The 26,825-nt window shown below is 30.4% G+C and overlaps 3 protein-coding genes across 7 annotated transcripts; all 3 read right to left on the reverse strand.

The window, feature by feature from the left end:
- Nucleotides 1-5,647: 5,647 nt before the first annotated feature.
- Nucleotides 5,648-7,771, reverse strand: LOC133701430 (uncharacterized). The gene is made up of 3 exons (XM_062125343.1): nucleotides 7,365-7,771; nucleotides 6,110-6,390; nucleotides 5,648-5,866 (listed from the first exon to the last, which is right to left on the reverse strand). Exons 1-3 carry the CDS (start codon nucleotides 7,422-7,424, stop codon nucleotides 5,830-5,832), a joined length of 378 nt encoding a protein of 125 aa, XP_061981327.1. The 5' UTR covers nucleotides 7,425-7,771; the 3' UTR covers nucleotides 5,648-5,829.
- Nucleotides 7,772-13,089: 5,318 nt separating this feature from the next.
- On the reverse strand, nucleotides 13,090-14,763 carry LOC133701397 (uncharacterized). The gene is made up of 3 exons (XM_062125302.1): nucleotides 14,389-14,763; nucleotides 13,692-13,972; nucleotides 13,090-13,448 (listed from the first exon to the last, which is right to left on the reverse strand). The coding sequence occupies exons 1-3, from the start codon at nucleotides 14,446-14,448 to the stop codon at nucleotides 13,412-13,414; spliced, it is 378 nt and encodes a 125-aa protein (XP_061981286.1). The 5' UTR covers nucleotides 14,449-14,763; the 3' UTR covers nucleotides 13,090-13,411.
- A 5,584-nt stretch (nucleotides 14,764-20,347) lies between these two features.
- Nucleotides 20,348-23,628, reverse strand: LOC133701047 (uncharacterized). Of its 5 annotated transcripts, none has more exons than XR_009843506.1 (3): nucleotides 22,092-22,363; nucleotides 21,565-21,845; nucleotides 20,348-20,827 (listed from the first exon to the last, which is right to left on the reverse strand). XR_009843506.1 is itself a non-coding variant. In XM_062124818.1 (3 exons), the coding sequence occupies exons 1-3, from the start codon at nucleotides 23,529-23,531 to the stop codon at nucleotides 20,791-20,793; spliced, it is 378 nt and encodes a 125-aa protein (XP_061980802.1). In that variant the 5' UTR covers nucleotides 23,532-23,628; the 3' UTR covers nucleotides 20,348-20,790. The 5 variants fall into 5 exon arrangements, 4 of the variants coding, with proteins under 4 accessions (XP_061980802.1, XP_061980801.1, XP_061980804.1 ...); XM_062124818.1 differs by lacking the exon at nucleotides 22,092-22,363 and adding an exon at nucleotides 23,472-23,628; XM_062124817.1 differs by lacking the exon at nucleotides 22,092-22,363 and adding an exon at nucleotides 22,524-23,443.
- Between the last annotated feature and the right edge of the window lie 3,197 nt (nucleotides 23,629-26,825).

Here is a 26,825-nt window from a genome sequence, read left to right on the forward strand (position 1 = left end):
AATTCTCTCTTATTGAATTCAAAACAACTGTTGGCTTATATAAGCCTTACATAGTGATGATAAGGTGGAAACCATAACAACCCACATTTTACATGGTACGTAACAAACAAGAAAATCAGTTAAAGACTTAGTTTACGTGTTCCACTTAATAGGAATTATTAACAGAATAAACTTTGACAATTTCAACAACTTAACAGTCTCAACATTCCTTCCAAACACTCCTCCACTTTATATATATATATATATATATATATATATATATATATATATATATATATATATATATGAACCTGTGCGTTGCTCATTAGCAAGTAACTTCCCATGCAAAGCTAGCTAGCCACAAAAACACTTTTACGCGCTCTGGACGGCCCCGCCAATTCCAAAAACCTTATCATGGCTGAAGGTCATAAAAGATCGATGTGCTCATAACAGAGGATGGTTTTTGATTGAGAAAGTCTTGCTCTAAGAACTTTAGGTTGACGTGTTCATGGTGGACAACAATTTCCTATCTATATAAATTAATATTAAAAAACCATATAATCAGCTTTTTTAATGAATATTGCTCACCCCTGACGGCAGGTGAAGAAGAAATGACACGGTTATTGGACCTCGCGGTCCTGGTTTTTGGTAGCTGCTGCAACTGCATCCTGCCAAATGGTGCGACAATCTTGACTCTGCAAGAGCATCATGATCGATGGATATCTGTAGGCGCACGATCACCAAATTAGTAGAAAAATGCAAGGATTGCATCAGTTAAAACAAATCAAATATGACAACCTACAAACTCACTAAATCAAAACTATAGGTAGAGTAAAATCATTGTCTAGTGGGTTTAGCCTAAGTTAATCTAGTATTTTTTTGTTGTTGTTTACATATATATATATATATATATATATATATATATATATATATATTGATCCACGATATAATATTTTTATATCAAAAATCATGTTAAAAAACTTTATATATTTAATTTTTTTGACTGGAAAAAATAAATTATCCCACCAGCAAGTATGACAAGTGGGCATATTTAGGTAGTGAAAACTAACAGCGAAAGAGTAGCTAGGTAAGACTAAAAACAGCGTCTGTGAAATCAGTGGGGGCATTTATATATCAAGATAATAAAAAGATTATAATAAATCCCAATATCCTTGTAAATCGAGAAGAAAAGCCACCCAGATTTGATCAGATGTTACCTCCACGCACCCAATCCATGGGCACTTCTTTTTACGGTGGGAAAGAAGAAAGCATTAATTTCCTGAAACCTGACACAGTAGTACTGTTAATTAAGCCTTTTCTTTCGATGAATTAATGGTTTTCGCTCTTAGTTCTTAGATTCCATCAAACTGTGAGAATACAAAACCAATCAGTCCACTTTGCATAGCTGCAACAAACAAACTGTATTGGATCCTCTGATTAGCAGAGAATACAAAGAAAATGTGATTATTCTCTTCTTCATTTTCAGACAAACATGGAATGAAGTCGACCGATATTAATTCTTCTCCAATCTCCATAGTACAGAGTCTTAATTTTAAGATGGCCGGCCGGCCGGTCACCCAAGTAATAAAATCGTGCCTTGGAATATGTATAGAACCCCCAATCAAACCACAAACCCTGCCTCATCGACAGTAGGGTACCGCACTACTCAATGACACTCAAGCATGGAAGTCGAAAATTTATTTATTTGATTAGTGTCCGTCTTTTTACGCGAGTGCAGCAACTTTTAAAGCAAACTTACTTTATTGTTAATGTAGGACCCATATAAATTGTGTTTCAACCTCGGCATTAAGAGTATCGGGATTAAAAGAATGTTTGGAATTGTGGTAGTTTCGATTTGAAAAAAATTATTTTATAAAAAGTATTTTTAGTTGAGGTTAGTTTAAAAAAATAAATATTTGATTAAAATTTTGGTTGAAATTAAGGTTAAAAAAAAATAGTTTAATATGTTTGGTTAAAAATTCTTTTAAAATTGAGGTTATAAAATAATTTTAAAAAATATATATTAATATTGATGATGTTTAATTTAAATATTATTGATTTAACTATTACTATTACATCATGAAATAAATCATACTTAATATGAAATATTTTTTTATTATTCCATGAAAGCATCTACAATTCCATTATGTACGAAATGCATCCGATAAGAATTACAGTTTTTATAATTACTTTAGCGTATAATAAAATTAGATAAAATATTATCAGGTATAAAATTCACTCTAAACTAATTTTTTTAAAAAAAATATTAAAAAAATTAACACACTACAAAATAATAATAATAATAATAATAATAATAATAATAATAATAATTAAGGTCACGCAGTGCAAGTAAACAGTGCGAGAGAATTGCACTGTTCATTGAACAGTGCAATTAACATGAACAGTGCAAGAAAAGTAGGAAAAAATTGCTTGCACAAAACCGCAGGTGAAACATCGTGGGTCCCATAGCCAAACATCATGCTATTGCGTTTGACAAAAAAAGCAGAAGCTAACGCAGAGCCAAACACTATCTAAGAGTATGTTTGGCAGTGTAATAGCGGTTGCTTTTTAAATAATTTTTCGTACCGAAATGCATGCCAATGATGTTTTTTTTATTTTTTTAAAATTATTTTTGACATCAGCACATCAAAAAGATGCAAAACATACAAGCCATATTAAATTTTAGCAAAAAAAATATATTAACTTTTTTGGGAACACCATATGCACCGCGTTCCCAAACGGTTTCTAAAAGAGAAAGCAGCTCTCAATTGCTTCCCCTTCTCTGCATCAACATCCCATGCAGTGGAGAGTATAATATACTCTCCAGTGTTCACTTAAGTGAGCAGTGGAGAGTGACTCCACTATGTTGGGTAATTCCAGAACTCAATCACACACAAATTTACATGGTTCGACAACTTGCCTACTCTACGGAGCTACTGGTTTGTATTAATCAAGCTTAGAAACAATACAAACAACAAAACAAGGAGGAGGAGAAAATCTTCTCTACTCAACTCAAGCTCTCTCTCTCACGTTTTTCTCTCTATGTTTTCACTCTTCTCTGCCACTCTACAACATTTCAATGAGCATACATATGTATATATATATGGTAGTGAAGAGGCATAAATGATTTATGCCGTTGATTATGTCCTCCACCATGTGTCAAGTGGGAGATTAGGTATTCCCACTTACATATGGTGGGACATTGTTTGTCTTCCACTTGCTAACAATCTCCCACTTGGAGACAAACAATGAAATCATCTTTTATCCTTGAAGGCCAACTGAAGTTTTACACAACTTCAGTTTATCAAGTGTAACTCCTTTGGTTAACATGTCAGCTGGATTCATGCTTCCACAGACCTTTTCTAGCATTAGTTCTTCATCGTCTAGCAATTGTCGAATGAAGTGATATTTGATCTGAATATGCTTAGTCCTAGAGTGAAATGCTGGATTCTTGGCAAGGAAGATTGCACTCTGACTGTCGCTATACAAAGTACCCTTTCCATTCATCTTGCCCAATTCTTTCAGAAAACTCTGCAGCCATACGATCTTTTTTGCAGATTCTGAGACTGCAACATATTCAGCTTCTGTTGTTGAAAGAGCGACGATCTTTTGCAAGGTAGAATTCCAGAAAACAGCAGTACCTCCTAGAGTATATACATATCCTGTAGGAAACATATGCTGTCAAAGATATGTATTTCTATTGTAACTCTTATTCCAGAATTAGCTTAGGACAATATAGAAAAATAATCTTATATATAATGTAGTTGCGACAGACTTAATAATACAGAACAAGGTTGGCAATTCCTTTTTTTTCTCTTAAATTCACAATTCTATCTCGTGAACATTACATTCAAGAACTATGCTCTTTAATTGATTATTATCATGGCTGAAGGTCATAAAAGATGTGCTCATAATAGAGGGGATGGTTTTTGATTGAGGAAGTCTTGCTCTCAGAACTTTAGGTTGCCGTGTTCATGATGGACAACAATTTCCTATCTATATAAATATTAAAAAACCATATAATCTTGACTCTGCAAGAGCATCATGATCGATGGATCCTGGAGGCGCACGATCACCAAATTAGTAGAAAAATGCAAGGATTGCATCAGTTAAAACAAATCAAATATGACAACCTATAAACTCACTAGGTAGAGTAAAATCATTGTCGTAGAGTTAGCCAGCGGGTTTAGCCTAAGTTAATTAATCTAGTATTTCTTTTGTTGTTGTTTACATATATATATTGATCCACGATATAATATTTTTATATCCAAAATCATGTTAAAAAACTTTATATATTTAATTTTTTTTACTGGAAAAAATAAATTATCCCACCAGCAATCATGACAAGTGGGCATATTTAGGTAGTGAAAACTAATAGCGAAAGAGTAGCTAGGTAAGACTAAAAACAGCGTCTGTGAAATCAGTGGGGGCATTTATATATCAAGATAATAAAAAGATTATAATAAATCCCAATATCCTTGTAAATCGAGAAGAAAAGCCACCCAGATTTGATCAGATGTTACCTCCACGCACCCAATCCATGGGCACTTCTTTTTACTGTGGGAAAGAAGAAAGCATTAATTTCCTGAAACCTGACACAGTAGTTCTTGGATTCCATCAAACTGCGAGAATACAATCCATGGGCACTTCTTTTTTTTTTTTTTTAACAACAAGATCACCTTTCAGTTGGATTTATCAAATCAAATCATATATTCTACCTTATTTAAGAAGGTATTTATTTACACGGTTGTTTCTGTTTTTAAAGCAAACCATGAAAAACAAGTGTTTAGTAATTAGGTGATTTATTTCATGAGGGACCCACTGTGTTTTAGGTTTTGAATGCAGGTCAGCAAATAGCAGTTTCAAGCTACTTCTCTCTACCTCCATATATAGCTGTTTACTTTTGTAAAAATAAATAGCGGAGCTGTTCACTTTTACAAAAATGAACAGTGGAGAGTGAATATCCACTCTCCACTGTGTGGAGACAGTGAAGATGTTTTTCATTGTCTAGCCGGACCGGATCCCTTTTAAATTTTATTTTTTATTATTTTGATTGGACTAGATCCAATAAAAAAAAATTTAATTTTTTTTAATTATATTTTACTTGAAAAACTAATATTTAATATTATTTAATAACACTAAATAAATTAAAAAAAATCACATGATGACATTACATTTATAAAATTTGATCGTAATCTTAATTTTGTTCTTGATGATATTTTACCTGATTTTATTACACACTTAAAAAATCATGAAAACTATAATTTTTATCGGATGAATTTCATACGTGATGAAATTTTAAATAGGTTAATAGAACAATAAAAAAAATTTGATATAAAAATATTATTTATTTAATGATGTAATAATATAGTTAAATCTATAATATTTAAATTAAAAATCATCAATATTAATATATATTTTTTAGTTATTTTATAACCTCAATTTTAAAATTATTTTTAACCAAACATATTAAACTACTTTTTATTCGATCTTAATTTCAACCACAATTTTAATCAGTCATATATAAATATCAAACCATTATCAATTAAAATTAATTTTTATTAAATTAATTTTTTCAAACCAAACACACTTAAACCGGTTACAGAGACTTAGAAGGGGCGATTCTATAATGCTAGCTGCCTCACCTCGACAGTAGGGTACTACTCAATGACACTCAACCATGGAAGTCGAAAATTTATTTATTTAATTTTTTTTTTAACAAAAGTCTGCTGTTGCCATTGATATATAGCTAGAACACAAGCCATTTTTAATACTCCAGTGCTGAAATGGACGGCCGGGACCTTTATTATTTGTTCTTCTCATTGATTCATCCCTTGCATCTGAACATATTCATAATTTTTTCCATGTTTGCTTCATCATGCCTTCTCTGAAAATTATAAAGTAAAAACAAACGATCAAAGTTAATCATCAAGCTTCAACTTGAATTCTTCTGTTTTTCTGGAAATAAAATGATGGGCAGTTCTTGAACTCCAAACTTGTTAGCTAAAGAGTTTCTTTTATTCAGATAAAAAGAGTTAAGTAATGTGCTGATGAAAGAATTACAATTAAAAAACATAAGAGCCATAGAGAAAGAAAGAAGGTTAATTAAGGAGAGTCGGGCGAAACTAACCGAAGACATTGAATAAGCCTGTCAGCTTCAGACAAATTATTGTCTTCTCGTGCTTTCACGATCTTGAGCATTAGATTCAGGCGTTGTTGATTGCACGCAGCCTGTTGTGATATAAGCAACGTTTCTTTTCTCAGTTGATCGCATTCAAATTCAATCTCTTCAAACTTCTCTCTGATTTCCATTTGCCCCTTTTTAATACGTTTTTGTTGTTCACCAATCTCTGCCATCTTTGCTTTTAATCTTCTCATGTTTGCATGTTTTTTGCCAGTTCTTTTCCTTTTCTGCACGCCAAGAAAAAAAGAAGGTAAGAACTAAATACAAATGAAGTTAAAAAGAAAGTTGAACCTTTAATAGTTCATTCGAGACTTTTGTTGTAAGCATAGACAGAATATTGCACCGATAATCGACATTTCTTTCCGTCAAAATAGATAAAGAGATTCGTATGAGAAAGAAAATGTAAAGAGTCCATATTAGTGTGCGATCACCATCCACTAAACATTATACATGCCATGAGAAATTTTATATATATATATATATATATATATATATATATATATATATATATATATATATATATATAAAGTCTAGGCAATGACAATAAAATGCCTATTTAGAGTTCCTCACACACTGAAGAGATTGAGGAAAAGAATCTAAAAAGAGGACATGGACGGCTGGAGCAGTTTAATCGACCAATTAATAAATGAATTAAAGTAATTGCAGGAATCCCACAAGCTCAAAAGACAAGGGAGAAGAAGCTAGCTAACAAGTGTTTGAATTATAAAATGAACTTCAATTTCAGAACAATTATAATTAATTTAGAGAAATTTGATATGTATGCAAGTTAAATGGTGAATCATGTGAACTATAAAAGGTATGGATTAGTGTTTAGAAAGAATAATATAAAATCATTAATTAGACTTCATCTAATATTAAGTGCTTGGTTTATGCATCCCTACACTAGCTAGGAGATGCATGTATTCTCTTTCATAAAGGTTTGGATTCACGAACAATTTCTTTTATAACCGGTTTCATATATATTTATGCGAAAAATAGAGTATAATCTTCTTCCATATATCTAATAATTTCTCCCGTCTAAGATCGATTGAGAAGTCAAAGAACTTCATGCATGTACAGGCTAGAGAAAGTGTCGAGCACATTCTGGGCTTCAAGACTTATCCGGGACCCCTAATTCTTTCATCCAAAGCAATATTGACCTTTGGTAAAATTAAAAAAAATATAAAAATAAATCACATACCTGAGCCTTGTTCGCAGTCGATCTTTCTTCAGCGAAGGCATTCCTGGTGCACTGATCCATTGTATATAGCTCCGACTGGTTCTAATTCTTTCTTATTCTACTTCAAAACCACGATCTTCACACGCATGAAACGCAACCTTAGAAAGTTACGCTTCTACTACCACCGGGCTTGGGATGATTGGAAATCGAGCAGCGCCCAATTTATAGATATAATTGCACCAAAAAACACTTCTCATCGAAATCTCCAGGTAGGGGTATGGAAACAGCCGATGAATCTTCGGTCTGTAACTTTTATTCAACGCGCCCGTGACTTGGAGCTTCCATTTTCCTTGTTTAAGTAATTTGAGAGACTCGCAGTCTCGCACGATCTGTTGCTCAAATCGTGCGGCGCGACCGCTTTTAGAGGGCTAATTGATCATATTCGTCGAGAGAAAAAAATAATGATATATTAATAATTGGGATGTTTCCTTGAAGGAAAAGCGAGACATCTCATGAAAGCAAGGTTCTCAATTCCAATTCATTTCGATTGAAGTGTTCAAGACATTTCGTATAAATTTAAAAAATAAAACAAAATAGAATAATTTTTATTTTATTTTAACTCTTAGTTTATTATGAATTTTTTGAATAAATTTCAGTCAAAATATTCCAGTTTCATTTCATATATTTCATTTCGGGCATAAAAATTTATTGAATCAAATCCAAACTTCAACTTATTTTAACCAAAACAAATCATAAAAATACCATATAAATATGAATAATTCCATTTTCAATTACAAAACATTCTTTAATCAATCTAAAATTAAAAAATCAAATAAAACAATAATAATAATAATAATAAATTTATGGACTCTAATTTATTTTTTTGGCATGGTCAAAGGATAAATTCATCTTTATTGAACTCCCCTCTTCTAACAAAACATTCATTGACACCAATATCTATTACATTCCTTCTATTTCTTTGGTTGAATAAAACATGCGTTGCATATTTTTTTTATAAAATGTTAAAAGATCAAAAAATTATTATTTATTAATATCTCAATAAAAATATATTTTGCAATATGATTATAATATAAAAGGCGCTGGACTATTTTTTATTATCCTTAAAAAAAAATATGACCTCCTCGTTATATTGAATGAGTAAACTGAATGGAATTTAAAGGGGTGACAAACAAAACTTATAGTTTAATTAAGGGTTAAAAAAATATTAATTAGGTGGTGTTCGTGCGTTAACCTAAATGTGACACTCAAATTCCAACCCCCTCTACCTTCATTCAAGAATTAATTGCTATAGCGTTTTGACATGAACAGCTTGTGCGGCTTCCCTTTATCTTTTAGAAGTGAAAAGTTCTGGTTTAATTTATGTTTTTTTTTTGTTAAAACATTTTACTTTTATAATATTTTGATATTTTATTTAAGTTGAATTACTTGAAATTAAAGTTTTATTTAATCTTCACTATTTAGAAATATTTTAAATTTTTAAATTATATTTATTTGACATTGTGTTTGTATTGCATGATTTATAATTAATTTATCTTAAATTTGAATTATATTTATTGAATTATATATATATCTGCGTGTGTGTATATAAACAATACAATCTCGAAATGGCATGCTAAAATACTCTAAATTAACGAAACATTTCATTCCAATTGAAAAAACAAAATACTTTTTGAAACGGAATAAACAACCTTTCATAAAAGACAAATATATGTCGTGGAAAAGTTCACTCAAAATTTTTTTTGTATTCTATTTTTTCGATTACTAATCTTATTTGCAAACAACAAAGGAAACAAAGAAGAGAAAGGCTTTTATTCCACTTGGGCCTATTGCGAGATCCAATTCGTTTTTTTCAAATTGTCTTTCATTAATAATCCAAACCTTCCTTTCCTCTTCTTTTTAAGTTATGGTATAAATTCATTTTAAAACATTATGATTTTATAAATTAAATATGTTGTTTTCGGTAAACATGTTATTTATATTATGAAAAAAATCTCTAAAATACCATAAAAACTTTCTTAAACCACTTATCAATTTAAAAACACCTAAAACTCATTAAAATATAAAAATCTAAACAACCATTGATAAAATAAATAAATCTAAACAACCATTGATATGTCTTTTCAATCATGTTTAAAGAAAAAATTATCACAATCAAAATCAAAATCCTCTCATTGAACGTTATTTTTTAACATAAATATAAGTTCTTTTGTTTTATGAAAAATGATTAATGTCCAACAACTTTTTATTTTTAATGTTTCAATAACTTTTTCTTTTATTTTTTAAATTTATAAACTGAAAAATGAATAAAATAAAATTTTAAATAAAAATAAAAATTCAAAAAATTTTGAGATTAGTTATGCATTTTCTTTGTATCTTATATTATTCCCTTTTATTTTGGTTGTTGAAATATGACTATCAAATAAGTTTCTCTCTTCTTATTTATTTTTCAATAACTTTCTTTCTCATCATACAAATCGAGGAATATCTATAAAATAAATAAAATAATTATTTAGGTTAAAATAAAAATTCAAAGCCGACGTGGACTAAAGACAGATCCGTAAAAACATAACACTGCCAAAACTTCTCTTTTGAACCTTAAATATAAACATATATAAGGTTCTGCTTGGAGCCCTAAAACATATCGGCTTCTAGTTTATATCTCAACATGTTTATAGCCTCTTTAATTAAATTGTATCATAGCATTAATCCTAACATCAACAATTTTTTTTTGGATTCGAGAAAACTTCACTTCTAAAAAGCATATTTTATAGGTTGAAGTGAGTGAGTAAAATCTTAGCTATCCCAAATAAAAAATATATATCCGAACTCGAGACTTTACTGTACAGATCTCAGGCACCCCTTTAGAACCCTAACAGCAACAAGCCAACAACAGAAACTCAAAACTCCTCCTCATCATCATCATCATTCATCAAGTTCTTCCTCCTCTGCTGTTGTTGCTGCAACAAACCTGATGACTTCTTTTGCAACTGCTGCTATTGCTACTGTCAACCCGATAGCCATCACTGCTCCAAATCCGATGCCTTTTTTCTCAAATTCCATACAGCAGCCGATGTTTCGTCAGTCAACAGCCTTTCTCGATCCCTCTTTCAAGTGCTCATCACTTTATCTCCCCAAAGCTCACAAATTCAGACATTTACAGGAAAACATTGATGACAAGGACAAGGATGGATTAGCTGGCCCTAGCTACTACAGATGGGGGTCCAAACCCATTCTCACGCGATGGGGGTCCAAAACATTGATGACAAGGACAAGGATTCTGCTGTGATAGAAATGCCATTCTCAACCAAAACTCCAGTACTCTTTTTGAACGAAGAAATTTTTTCATAAGCATGGACCCATGATCGTAATAACCATCGAACTTAAGAATTGCAGGTTGAGCAAAAGTATTTTCAGCTGCCATATTAAGACTCTCTCTGTGATCTTTACACTCTTTGATGTTTTACACTCTTCTTAAGAAACTGCGGTTTCTTGTCACTGATCCTGTGACCTGCTCTGATATGGAAATTCTAAGCACAAAACAATTATCTGACAATTCTCTCTTATTGAATTCAAAACAACTGTTGGCTTATATAAGCCTTACATAGTGATGATAAGGTGGAAACCATAACAACCCACATTTTACATGGTACGTAACAAACAAGAAAATCAGTTAAAGACTTAGTTTACGTGTTCCACTTAATAGGAATTATTAACAGAATAAACTTTGACAATTTCAACAACTTAACAGTCTCAACATTCCTTCCAAACACTCCTCCACTTTATATATATATATATATATATATATATATATATATATATATATATGAACCTGTGCGTTGCTCATTAGCAAGTAACTTCCCATGCAAAGCTAGCTAGCCACAAAAACACTTTTACGCGCTCTGGACGGCCCCGCCAATTCCAAAAACCTTATCATGGCTGAAGGTCATAAAAGATCGATGTGCTCATAACAGAGGATGGTTTTTGATTGAGAAAGTCTTGCTCTAAGAACTTTAGGTTGACGTGTTCATGGTGGACAACAATTTCCTATCTATATAAATTAATATTAAAAAACCATATAATCAGCTTTTTTAATGAATATTGCTCACCCCTGACGGCAGGTGAAGAAGAAATGACACGGTTATTGGACCTCGCGGTCCTGGTTTTTGGTAGCTGCTGCAACTGCATCCTGCCAAATGGTGCGACAATCTTGACTCTGCAAGAGCATCATGATCGATGGATATCTGTAGGCGCACGATCACCAAATTAGTAGAAAAATGCAAGGATTGCATCAGTTAAAACAAATCAAATATGACAACCTACAAACTCACTAAATCAAAACTATAGGTAGAGTAAAATCATTGTCTAGTGGGTTTAGCCTAAGTTAATCTAGTATTTTTTTGTTGTTGTTTACATATATATATATATATATATATATATATTGATCCACGATATAATATTTTTATATCAAAAATCATGTTAAAAAACTTTATATATTTAATTTTTTTGACTGGAAAAAATAAATTATCCCACCAGCAAGTATGACAAGTGGGCATATTTAGGTAGTGAAAACTAACAGCGAAAGAGTAGCTAGGTAAGACTAAAAACAGCGTCTGTGAAATCAGTGGGGGCATTTATATATCAAGATAATAAAAAGATTATAATAAATCCCAATATCCTTGTAAATCGAGAAGAAAAGCCACCCAGATTTGATCAGATGTTACCTCCACGCACCCAATCCATGGGCACTTCTTTTTACGGTGGGAAAGAAGAAAGCATTAATTTCCTGAAACCTGACACAGTAGTTCTTGGATTCCATCAAACTGCGAGAATACAATCCATGGGCACTTTTTTTTTTTTTTTTTAACAACAAGATCACCTTTCAGTTGGATTTATCAAATCAAACCATATATTCTACCTTATTTAAGAAGGTATTTATTTACATGGTTGTTTCTGTTTTTAAAGCAAACCATGAAAAACAAGTGTTTAGTAATTAGGTGATTTATTTCATGAGGGACCCACTATGTTTTGGATTTTGAATGCAGGTCAGCAAATAGCAGTTTCAAGCTACTTCTCTCTACCTCCATATGTAGCTGTTTACTTTTGTAAAAATAAATAGCGGAGCTATTCACTTTTACAAAAATAAACAGTGGAGAGTGAATATCCACTCTCCACTGTGTGGAGACAATGAAGATGTTTTTCATTGTCTAGCCGGACCGGATCCCTTCTAAATTTTATTTTTTATTATTTTGATTGGACTAGATCCAATAAAAAAAAATTTAATTTTTTTTAATTATATTTTACTTGAAAAACTAATATTTAATATTATTTAATGACACTAAATAAATTAAAAAAAATCACATGATGACATTACATTTATAAAATTTGATCGTAATCTTAATTTTGTTCTTGATGATATTTTACCTGATTTTATTACACGCTTAAAAAATCATGAAAACTATAATTTTTATCGGATGAATTTCATACGTGATGAAATTTTAAATAGGTTAATAGAACAATAAAAAATATTTGATATAAAAATATTATTTATTTTATGATGTAATAATATAGTTAAATCTATAATATTTAAATTAAAAATCATCAATATTAATATATATTTTTTAGTTATTTTATAACCTCAATTTTAAAATTATTTTTAACCAAACATATTAAACTACTTTTTATTCGATCTTAATTTCAACCACAATTTTAATCAGTCATATATAAATATCAAACCAATATCAATTAAAATTAATTTTTATTAAATTATTTTTTTCAAACCAAACACACTTAAACCGGTTACAGAGACTTAGAAGGGGCGATTCTATAATGCTAGCTGCCTCACCTCGACAGTAGGGTACTACTCAATGACACTCAACCATGGAAGTCGAAAATTTATTTATTTAATTTTTTTTTTAACAAAAGTCTGCTGTTGCCATTGATATATAGCTAGAACACAAGCCATTTTTAATACTCCAGTGCTGAAATGGACGGCCGGGACCTTTATTATTTGTTCTTCTCATTGATTCATCCCTTGCATCTGAACATATTCATAATTTTTTCCATGTTTGCTTCATCATGCCTTCTCTGAAAATTATAAAGTAAAAACAAACGATCAAAGTTAATCATCAAGCTTGAACTTCAATTCTTCTGTTTTTCTGGAAATAAAATGATTGGCAGTTCTTGAACTCCAAACTTGTTAGCTAAAGAGTTTCTTTTATTCAGATAAAAAGAGTTAAGTAATGTGCTGATGAAAGAATTACAATTAAAAAACATAAGAGCCATAGAGAAAGAAAGAAGGTTAATTAAGGAGAGTCAGGCGAAACTAACCGAAGACATTGAATAAGCCTGTCAGCTTCAGACAAATTATTGTCTTCTCGTGCTTTCACGATCTTGAGCATTAGATTCAGGCGTTGTTGATTGCACGCAGCCTGTTGTGATATAAGCAACGTTTCTTTTCTCAGTTGATCGCATTCAAATTCAATCTCTTCAAACTTCTCTCTGATTTCCATTTGCCCCTTTTTAATACGTTTTTGTTGTTCACCAATCTCTGCCATCTTTGCTTTTAATCTTCTCATGTTTGCATGTTTTTTGCCAGTTCTTTTCCTTTTCTGCACGCCAAGAAAAAAAGAAGGTAAGAACCAAAGGTATGGATTAATTAGTGTTTTGAAAGAATAATATAAAATCATTAATTAGACTTCATCTAATATTAAGTGCTTGGGTTATGCGTCCCTACACTAGCTAGGAGATGCATGTATTCTCCTTCATAAATTCACGAACAATTTCTTTTATAACCGGTTTCATATATATTTATGCGAAAAATAGAGTATAATCTTCTTCCATATATCTAATCATTTCTCCGATCTAAGATCGATTGAGAAGTCAAAGAACTTCATGCATGTACAGGCTAGAGAAAGTGTCGAGCACATTCTGGGCTTCAAGACTTATCCGGGACCCCTAATTCTTTCATCCAAAGCAATATTGACCTTTGGTAAAATTAAAAAAAATATAAAAATAAATCACATACCTGAGCCTTGTTCGCAGTCGATCTTTCTTCAGCGAAGGCATTCCTGGTGCACTGATCCATTGTATATAGCTCCGACTGGTTCTTCTTTCTGATTCTACTTCAAAACCACGATCTTCACACGCATGAAACGCAACCTTAGAAAGTTACGCTTCTACTACCTCCGGGCTTGGGATGATGGGAAATCGAGCAGCGCGCGTCGCCCAATTTATAGATATAATTGCACCGGAAGGCACTTGATCGAAATCTCCAGGTAGGGGTATGGAAACAGCCGATGAATCTTCGGTCTGTAACTTTTATTCAACGCGCCCGTGACTTGGAGCTTCCATTTTCCTTGTTTTAAGTAATTTGAGAGACTCGCAGTCACCGCACGATCTGTTGCTCAGATCGTGCGGTGCGACCTCTTTTAGAGGGCTAATTGATCATATTCGTCAAGAGAAAAAAATAATGATATATTAATAATTGGGATGTTTCCTTGAAGGAAAAGCGAGACATCTCATGAAAGCAAGGTTCTCAATTCCAATTCATTTCGATTGAAGTGTTCAAGACATTTCGTATCAATTTAAAATATATAAAAAAATAGAATAATTTTTATCTTATTTTAACTCTTAGTTTATTATGAATTTTTTGAATAAATTTCAGTTAAAATGATCCAGTTTCATTTCATATATTTCATTTCGGGCATGAAAATTTATTGAATCAAATCCAAATTTCAACTTATTTTAACCAAAACAAATCCTAAAAATATCATATAAATATTAATAATTTCATTTTCAACTACAAAATATTCTTTAATCAATCTAAAAATAAAAAATCAAACAAAACAATAATAATAATAAATTTATGACCTTAATCTATTTTTTTGGCATGGTCAAAGGGTAAATTCATCTTCATTCTTCATTGAACTCCCCTCTTCTAACAAAACATTCATTGACACCAATATCTATTACATTCCTTCTATTTCTTTGGTTGAATAAAATATGAGTTGCACATCTTTTTTATAAAATGTTAAGAGATCAAAAAATTATTCTCCGTTAATATCTCAATAAAAATAAATTTTGAATATGATTATAATATAAAAGGCACTGGACTATTTCTTATTATCCTTAAAAAAAATATGACCTCCTCATGATATTGAATGAGTAAACTAAATGGAATTCAATTATACAGGAAATTACCTCTTAAGATCTTCTGATGGCATTAAATTATGGTGTAATAAGAAATCTTAGGTAGTCTTCTTGTTATTTGCTGTAGTAGATCAGTTTTTTTTATATATATATATCCCTTGTATTTCTCTTTGGCTATTCGTTTTATGACCTTCTTAATATACTCTCGATGATTATATAAAAAAAAACTAAATGGAATTTAAAGGGGTGATAAACAAAAATTATAGTTTAATTAAGGGTTAAAAAATATTAATTAGGTGGTGTTCGTGCGTTAACCTAAATGTGACACTCAAATTCCAACCCTCTCTACATTCATTCAAGAATTTATTGTCATAGCGTTTTGACGTGAATGATTTGAAATCTCGCACTATCTCTTCTCGTTCAATGCACGACGCTTTCGCATTTGGTGCAACTATTTTTTATTAAACTTTATTTTAGTCCATAGATTCATAAAAGATATATCCACTTCTTCTTCTCTGCTGTTTAATTTCATTGTAATTTTCAAAAGATTTAAAGATTTTTTATCTGGTAGCCATGGCTGTCAAAAACCATCTGCAATCTGACTTGCCTAAGCAACCAGATTTTTTTGCCCCAAAATCAGCCCATGGATCGGTCATTCGTTTCTATGGGTGAAATTTTTTTCTCTTTTCTATATAAAATAGACTTGTGACCCGTGCTCCACGGAAAACAATAGTGTTTATAAAAAAAAAACAATAAAAACATTGAATTACAGGTTTTTTTCTTTCCTATAGATTTATTTATTTGGTCAGATAGTATATATTATTACTGATAAATTTATTTATTTAATGGATACTGCTCCAATTGGACGGATAATATTGGCTGGCGTGGTTTGTAAGTCGGATATCTATTCTATTTATTTTTATATTTTAAAGATATTTTTGAAAAAAAAAATTAAATTTTTTTTTATTTTTAGATGTTTTAATGTACTAATATTAAAAATATTTTTTAAAAAAATAAAAAATATATTATTTTAATATATTTTTAAATAAAAAATATTTTTATAATAAATAGAATCACATTCTCATGCACCCCGACAACTAAGTCGATCGAGAATTTTCGAGTGGCCTTGAGTCAACTCATGCATCTTGACTCTTGAGCGTATCGCTCCGCAGAGCACTATGGAGAATTGTTTTTCTTTTTTTAAATGCGCTGAGCCTTAACATTGTTTGGGAATATCAACCAATATAATATTTTGGTAGATATTATAAAAAATATATTCTTGCCCGCCCACTATTTCAGAATCAATTCAGATAGCGGTCTTCGTGATAGTGTTTTAGATCGGCGCAATGGTTATTTTTTTTTAAGTATTTTTTATTTAAAAATATATTAAAATAATTTTAAAAAATAATAATTTTTTTTATATTAGCACGTTAAAAAAATAAAAAATTATAAAATAATAATTTAAAAAGCATGACCTCCTCGTTATATTGAATAAGTAAACTGAAAGAAATTTAAAAGAATTTTTTTATATTAGCACGTTAAAAAAATAAAAAATTATAAAATAATAATTTAAAAAGCATGACCTCTTCGTGATATTGAATAAGTAAATTGAAAAAAATTTAAAAGGGTTTCAAACAAAACTTATAGTTTAATAAGGGTTAAAAAAATTACTTGGATAGTGTTCGTGTGTTAGCCTAAATGTTACACTCAGATTACAACCCTCTCTACCTTCGTTCAAGAATTAATTGTCATGGAGTTTTGACGTGAATGACTTGTGTGGCTTCCCTTTATCTTTTAGAAGTGAAAAGTTTGGGTTTGAATCTGTTAAAACATTTTACTTTTATAATATTTTGGTATTGTATTTAAGTTGAATTATTTTAAGTTAAAGTTCTATTTAATCTTGACTATTTAGAAATATTTTAAATTTTAAAATTATATTTATTTGACATTGTGTTTGTATTGCATAATTTATAATTAATTTATCTTGAATTTGAATTATGTTTGTTGAATTATATATATATATGTGTGTGTGTGTGTGTGTGTGTGTGTGTGTGTGTGTGTGTGTGTGTGTGTGTGTGTGTATATGTGTGAAAAATACAATCTCGAAATGACACGCCGAAACACTTTGAAACCAAAAAATTATATTCTAATTAAAAAAACAAAACACCTTCCGAAACGAAATTATCAACCTTGCATGAAAGACAAATATATGTCGTGGATAAGTTCACAAGTTATGGTATAAATTCATTTTAAAACATTATGATTTTATAATTAAATATGTTGTTTTTGATAAACATGTTATTTATATTGTGAAAAAAATATCTAAAATATCATATAAACTTTCATGAACCATTTATCAATTTAAAAACACCAGAAACCCACTAAAAATATAAAAATCTAAACAACCATATAAATGTCTTTTCAATAATGTTTATAGAAAAAAATATCACAATCAAAATCCTCTCATCGAATGTTATTTTTTAACATGAATATAAGCCTTTTTGTTTTATAAAAAGTGGTTAATATGCAGTAATATTTTTGTTTAATTTTTTGATAATTTTTTTTTTATTTTTCAAACTGGAAAATGAATAAAATAAGATTTTAAATAAAAATAAAAATTCAAAAAATTTTGAGATTAGTTATGCATTTTCTCTGTTCTCTTATTTTGGTTGTTGAAATGTGACTTACAAACAAGTTTCTCTCTCCTTATTTCAATAACTTTCTTTCTCATCGTACAAATCCAGGAATTATAAAATAAATAAAATAATTATTTGGATTAAAATAAAAATTCAAAGCTGACTTGGACTAAAAACAGATCCGCAAAAACATAACATTGCCAAAACTTCTCTTTTGAACCTTAAAGATAAACATATATAAGGCTCTGCTTGGAGCCCTAAAACATATTGGCTTCTAGTTTGTATCTTTTTCAACTGCTGCTATTGCTGCTGTCAACCCGATTGCCATCACTGCTCCAAATCCAATGCCGCCTTTGTTTTTCTCAAATTCCATACAGCAGCCGATGTTTCGTCAGTCAACAGCCTTTCTCGATCCCTCTTTCAAGTGCTCATCGCTCTATCTCCCCAAAGCTCACAAATTCAGACATTTACAGGAAAACATTGATGACAAGGACAAGGATGGATTAGCTGGCCCTAGCTACCACAGATGGGGGTCCAAACCGTTCCCTTCATCTTTTATTTTTCTTGAGAACTCCCCTCTTCCCGAACCAAATCCAGCAAATACATGGAAGACGTTTGAGAGTGCACTCGCGTTACCATCTAATACTAGAATTATGACCCTTCATATGGATTTCCAAGAACTTTCCACAACAAGATGCATCTGTCCTTGTCCAAGACTGATTCCAACCTTTATATATATTTTGAAGGTTTGAGTGCTGAGTTTAAGGATATTATTACTACTTTATCGACAAGAGTTGAACCTGTTTCATTCAATGAGTTGCATAGTTAGTCGTTAGCTCCTCCTGTTCACCTGTCATTGACCTTGACAATCGGCCCCTTGAATCGGTCACTCCTCCTGTTCTTGTATCAGTACTGTGGCAGAACTAACTCCTCTTCTAACAACAACTTTAGCTATTTTCGCAATAATTACAGAGGTTGTAAACGTGAGAGTGGAAGAGCATAAAATCATGGCACTTCGGGCGGTGCTTCTAATCAATTCTCAAACGTGAGAGAGGAGCATTAAAATGGACATATATATATATATATATATATATATATATATATATATATATATATAATCACTCCTTAAGTTATACTCCTTAAGTTATAATATCTTATTTCACTTTTAGATGTAATTATTTTATCTCGTTTTCCACTTTTTATCCTTCACTGATATATATAGTTCTGAGTAATATTCAATATATTTCACTTTAATTCATTTTCTATGTTTTATATGCGCTAATTCTTTGTCCACACATATAGTAAATTGTTTCATTTTATATTTTTTATATCATATTTGATTCCTTGTACACATTTATTAAATTGTTACGTGGTTTATAATTGATGATCTGATGATGTAAATTAGTTTTCTACATACATTAAATTGTTGATATGAATTGGTTTATAATTATCATAATTATGAATTGGTTTACACTTAACAATTTATTTTTTCCGGTTAATTATCTGTTTTGTAAGGTAGACTCCGCTAAGGAATATTCTTGCTACGTACACCACAGCAATTAAGGTTAGAGCATCCATTTCTTTAATTTGTCATATATATATTGAACCCAGGGGAATTAACAGTTATTTTTTTTTTTTTGGTTGAAGTCGGGAATAGATAAATATATATAAAAAAAAAAGCATAAACAGTGTCAGCAGAGCTTTAGCTTTAGCTACATAGATTGTAGCCAGGGCATCAGCCTAGTTCCAATAAATAAATACAAGAAAACCTAGAACCCTACTATTTGGCCAAGCAAAAAACAAACCCACACTAAATCAGAAATTAAACAGATTATGCTGAAATACATTCATGATTCCTGTATAGATCAGCACGAGTATACCAAAAAGAAGAGTTGAGATTCCTAATCCATCCTTGGGAATTAACAGTTATCAATTTTTCTTGTCAATTAGTATTATTTTCTTAATTGTGGATGTCAAGTATTTATTGGTTGTTTTTTACTTAAATTCGAATGATAAATATTTAATTACAAGTTCAATTTTTTAATTTTTTCTATTAAAGTTGTTTGAAAATTCTCTTATAAAATATTATTTTCAAAATTTACATAAAAAAATTTGACAGGAGTTTCTAGAGTGGTGGTACAAAATATAAAAATACATAATAGATTAGCTAAATCAAATATAAAATCAATGGTCAAAATAAAAGCCAATACCAGGCAAACTCACAAATCACAGTATTTATTAATGTATTTCGATATAATTTACAAATAGCAGAGAAGCAGGCAGACCAACGACCAAAGATGATAGATCCCATTTTTTTATCAATCTACCATTAAGAAAACAAAATAAAAAACAAAAAGGAAAGTCTTTAAGTCCAGAACCCAAAAACATGCCACGTGTTAAATTGCTTTAAAGTGGCTAAACATCATAACCTTAAGTTCCGATCAAGGTGAATAACATAAAGAACTCATTTTATATATATATATATATATATATATATATATATATATATATATAAAGAACTTAAAAAGCAGAACAGCAAGCTCATTTTTGCACTCCGGTTTTATACTGATATGGGATGGCGGGTGCATACTTTATTATTCCTTCTTCTCGTTACTTTATCACTTGAATGTGGAGATAGCTAGTCACGGATTGTTTTTCATGTTGTGCTTCATGCATTCTCTGCAATAACATATAAAACTAAGCACAGGAAAGCTATGTATATATGCTTTAAAATCTGTCACTACAGTACTACTTCTTTCACAATCTGGAGATTTGGCTCTTTAACAATATTATCTGGCCTCTATTGCTATATATCCTTCGTATCTCCTAGCATCCTAATCAAAGTACGTTGATAGCCTCATTCTATCAAAAGTTGGTTTCTCTAACTTCGGTTCGGCAGGCATTATTTCTTTAAGTTGAAAATCGCAGGCTAGCTTGTTATTGAACATTTGAAAAGTTCGATTCCATAAATCAGTAGCAAGAAGATCATCAATATCATGATCTGGATTTGCCATATCAGAATGTTCTCCTCGGGATAAATACAATTACTCTTAATTAACGAGCAAAATAGAAAAATATGTATTGAGCTGGCTTCCGTCCATCTGCTCCACATTTAACGGTTTCCTACCTCTTGGTCGATTTGGTATTTAAAGAAAAAATACTATTTTATATAATAGCCAGCTGAAATGCGATCCTTCAGCTGTGATGTTGCTAATTAAGCCAGACAGCAAGAGGACTTCTTCTTCTTCTTTCCAGGACATATTTTTAAATTACTTGTTCAAAGAAAATAATAAAAACTAAACTCATTAAGTTGAAGGGATCTTTTATGGTTCAGCCAATTTCAAATTTAAGGATAAGCTCACATAGAGGGTGGGGAGGGAGGGGGGGAGAGAGAGAGAGAGAGAGGTAAGACTAACCGAAGAGATTGAGTGAGTTTGTCAGCTTCAGAAATATTATTTTCTTCTCGAGCTTTTACGATTTTGAACATAAGATTTAGTCGTTGTTGATTGCGTCCAGCCTGTTTCGAGATAAGGAATGTTTCCTTCTTGAGTTGATCACACTCAAATTCCATCTCCTTAAACCTCTCCCTTATTTCCATTTGCCCTTTTTTAACTCTTTTTTGCTGTTCACCGATCTCTGCCATCTCTGCTTCCAACCTTTTCATGCTTGATTTTGTTTTTCCACGTCCTTTTCTTTTCTGCAACATGCAAAACAAAATCTTGAATACAAATACAACAATCTTAAAATCATAATCCAATAAGATTTTTAATGGCCAAATGGAGCCGTGCTGCCCATTTTGATTTTCTTCCCCTTTCAAAGGGATCCTCTAAGTATGACACTCTGTCACGATGATATTTATCTCTTTGATGCAAGAGTACATTAATGTTTAATGCACAGATACACACACACACACACACACACACGCGTATAAAATTCACTTAACCGATCTTAATTATATGTCATAGCTGAAAACTCTGAGCATCGACACTGATAAAATACCCACACTTTCAGGCTTCCACTAAAAAGAAAACGTGAGTGATGAAAGTGAAAGGAAAATTAAATAAAAAGATCTCTAAACAAAGCAATTAATTTGTCTGCTAATGACTGATTCTTTAATTATTTGACTACTTGAGCTGTAATTAACATTCTTCAATAAATGATCATAGAAAAGATAATAATTTCAGATAAAAAAACATTATGGAGAAATAGAAAAAGAAAAACTTGTTGAAATTCCTCGGAACTGGTACTGATGTCCATTGTAACTCCTTGTCTTATTTTCATCTTACATTATTAGAATACCTAATATAAATATTGGTGAAAAGAGCCTAAAATATCGAGTATTATTCAAGAACTGATGTAAGAAGTTGCTTGGTACCTTGCCAAGTTGGCACCTGAAAATTGAAATATGGTGACCGGCCATGCATCTTTCAAGCTGCCCAGCTGTCGTTCCCAAGGTGAAGAGTTCAAATCCTTGAAAGGGTTGGGTGAACTTACTTGCATGCATTTTCTTAATTTACAGACGAGTGGCTATGGGTTCCACCTCGGCGTGTCAACGTCAAGATAGAGTATTATGAAGTTATCCATAATTCGAATATTATTTTCAGCCATAAGATCTAGGGCTTCTAAGGTCAAACTCAATCAAGCCATTTCCTTATTTTTTGTTGGGTTTCATCCATAATTTAAGAACTCTTACATTATAAGATGCAGGTCACTTCCATAAAAAAACAATATTTTATACAATAGAAGAAAGAAGATTCGGAAAAATACCTCCAACAAGAAGAAAAATCCTATAAAAAATATCAGAAGGACTTGATTATAAATGTAGCATTGTTCAAGGACTTCTAATATAAAATTAAGAATCAAGGGACTTGACTGGTACTCAAAGGAATCAGGGTTTAGGAACGGTGCCGCTCTTCTGACTTCTTATCAAGAAGGATGGGCAGTACGCAACAAAAATTGAGAAGGATAGCGATGAAAATCAATCCATCTAGATTAAGGATATTGAGAATTACAAGGAAGGATTCCTTTTGCCTTTGTCCGTTGAGAATTAAACTAACCAGTTATGGTCGCCGATAATCAATTTTCAACTTCCCTTTTTCCGTCAGCAATGGTGTTGCCATTTAAACAAATAAAAAAGAAACTAAAATTATGCAAACCAACAAGAATTGCAAACGATGCATGCTGTATTATAATTATAATTAATTAATTCTAAATCCGCAACGCAAGAAAGGGGAAGCTAGGGCACAAGGGACCTCAAAAATTAGTGCGATAGAGCCATATTTCTCCTTCAAGCAATGGCCAGCCTCAATAAAACATGACTTACCTGAAACCTGCTCTCAGTCGATCTGCAAGCCCTTTTCCCAGTTGTCGTTTGGCACTCCATGGTTATCACTGCTGCGCTGTCTCCTTGCTCTATATTAATTGAAAAGCAGAGAAATCAAATATATATACAAGGGTTGTCCATGCCTTGCCTGCACGAAAGAACATACACACACGCACGCACGCACACAGAGAGTGAGAGTTTCAAGGATTGTTAAATGGGTCCCTATCAACGGCAGTGGCGATTAAAAGGGACGACTTGAAGTCTCGCGCCATCTCTTCGCATTCATCGCACGATGCTTTCGCATTTGGTGCAACTATTTTTGGTTAAACTTTATTTTAGTCCATAGATTCATAAAAGATAGATCCACTTCTTCTTCTCTGCTGTTTAATTTCATTGTAATTTCCAAAAGATTTAAAGATTTTTTATCTAGTAGCCATGGCTGTCAAAAACCATCTGCAATCTGACTTGCCTAAGGAGCCAGATTATTTTGCCCCAAAATCAGCCCATGGATTGGTCATTCGTTTCTATGTAATATGATAATTTAATTTAAATTATAAATAAAAATAACGAAAAAATAATATAAAAAAAATATTCGGCAACAAAACAAATGATCCACCAATACTGCACCAAATTCAACTACTTCATTGTGGACATCATTCAAGATAAAAAAAAAAATAAAAAAAAAGGACTTGGTAAAATGTTTTGGCCAACCACTTGACTAATTACAGGTATGATTTTATTATTTCTCTCAACCACCAAATTGATGATATTTTTAAACTAGTTTTACATTATTAAATTCTCTCAAGTAATTTTAAAAACATAACTTCCATCAACTTGACGAAATTATTATTAAATTCGTAATTTTAAATTGATAATATCAATAAATTAGTGTTTTAATTTATACATCTTTTATTATATTCAATCTGTTTTCATGTAGTTGCACATTTTGTCCAATAAAATAAAATAAAGAATTATTTCAAGTTATAAATCATAGGAAATAACTCACAAGGCGTGTTTGTTTTGATCATCTGCAAGCGACAGCCATTAAAAAGCTGAGGATAGATATGCAAGCAGTCCGAATCAATGTCGTGATCAATTCTGTTTTGATAGATATTTTGTTTTTTTAATTAAAATAAAATATTTTAGTTTTGAAGTGTTTTGACATGTCGTTTTATAATTGTACTGTTCATATATATATTTATTTAAAAAATATAATTCAAATTCAAGATTTCTAAATAATTAAGATTAAATAGATCTTTAACGTAAAGTAATTCAACTTCAACAAGATATCAAAATATTATGAAATTAAAATATTTTAACACAATTATTCTAAATATAAAGTTAGGTCAATATTATCAAGGTTAATGGAATATAAAGCATTCATTTTTTTGTTCAAAATCCTACAAAGTATAAACTCGAGAAAAACAACATTAATATAAACCATATATATTAGTGATAAATCTAATTTTAAAAAATTAATATCATTATTAATGAAAATAGTAATAATAATTTTTAATATTATTATTACTAATATCATTATTATTGAAAATAGTAATGAAAAAATACTTTCAACTATAGATATTTAGAAAAATATGGAACAGACTGGATTTGAAATTAGATGAAAAATATTTTATTTTGTTTTATGTTTTAAATTAATAAAACATATTTTAACTGTTCTAGAAGAAAACAAAACGGAATTGAGAATCTTTATTTGAATATAAACATCATTCGGACTCAAAATTAAATCGTAAGTGATTCACATGTTCCAGCAAGTTCCAACGATGACCAGCTCTGTATATCTTATCTTTGACAACCTCCATGATCCTGCATGTGAGCCTGCATGCGCCATGTGAATCACTTACGATTTAATTATTCTCTATAGATTTATTTATTTGGTCAGATAATATTATTGCTGATAAATTTATGTATTTAATGGATACTGCTCCAATTGGGCGGATAATATCGGCTGGCGTGGTTTGTAAGTCAGATATATATTCTATTTATTTTTATATTTCAAAAATATTTAAAATAAATAATTTTTTTATATTTTTAGATATTTTAATGTACTAATATTAAAAATAATTTTTTAAAAAATAAAAAATATTATTGTTAAAAATCAGTTTTTTAAAAAATTTTATTATTTAATATTAGATTGATTGAAAATTATTCAAGTTGTATTTAAATCTATCAAATTAACTAAATTATATCACCATTGTTAAAATAATTATATATTAAATATATTAAAATACAACTAACTTCTAAATAATTGAAATACATGTTGAAAAAAAAAGAGGCATTTTACTAACTTATGTCTTCCAAGAGATGCTCCTCTCGTATCCCACGTGAAAACGTTACAGCAGTCGTAAGCGGAGATAGAGATGACAACGTCAGATAAGCTGTGGGAATGCATGGAGCACGCAGATTTATAAAAAGCTCGATATTCTGTATTGAGTTGGAGATCTTGGGTTCCAAAAAGAAAGAAAGAAAAATTAGAAATTTTGAGATTCTGATTCTTTTTTCCTTTGCCCCACGTGAGTTAAATTTCCCGGATTTCTTAGCCGACAGAGAACTGTTTGTCAGACTATATGGTTATTTAGCTCTGGTGGGTCCATTCTCGTATAAAATTAATTAAGTATAAAATGATGAGAAGTTCATGCAAATTCAAGTCGGAAGAGTTTTTTAATATTTTAAAAAATAATATGAAAGTATTCATTATACTCTCTTTAATAGTTAAGTTATTGTGTTAAAATGATTATTTGTTTATTTATTAAATTAATTAAAGCTTATTTGGCTTTTATTGTGTTTTATTATGTATGATATGTTGTGGTGTACTGTGATGTGATACTATGATATTAAGCCTGTCAAATTGTTTAAAAATGAATAGTTGTACTATGTTGTTGATAAGATTATTTAAATTAAAATATTATTGAATAAAACTTAAATTAAATATTTTTCAAAGAAAAATTCAAGAAGCTAAATGATTTTTTCAAGAAACAAATTCTTAAAAAAAAAACAAACACGCAAATACCATAAAAAATATAAATAAAAAATAATCAAAATATTATATAATTTGTTTTAGTAAATAGAACAATTAAATAATTTAATTAAGATCCACACACACAAGTTAAGATCTAATACACTAAAAATAAAATAAAATAATCAAGGTTAGTTCATTTTAAAATATTCAAGATTATTAACCATGTAATTAGATAATATTTAATTGCTATGTATAGAACATGAATGATTGAAGTTAGCTAAATTTAAAATACTTAAGATTATTTTTGTTTTTTAAAATAAAATAAGAAGTTTTACCATCTCAAAACCATAGTTTTTAGACTCAGCCTGGTCCAAGGT

The sequence above is a fragment of the Populus nigra genome, chromosome 8 (assembly GCF_951802175.1).
Source record: "Populus nigra chromosome 8, ddPopNigr1.1, whole genome shotgun sequence".
Taxonomy (NCBI): Eukaryota; Viridiplantae; Streptophyta; class Magnoliopsida; order Malpighiales; family Salicaceae; genus Populus; species Populus nigra.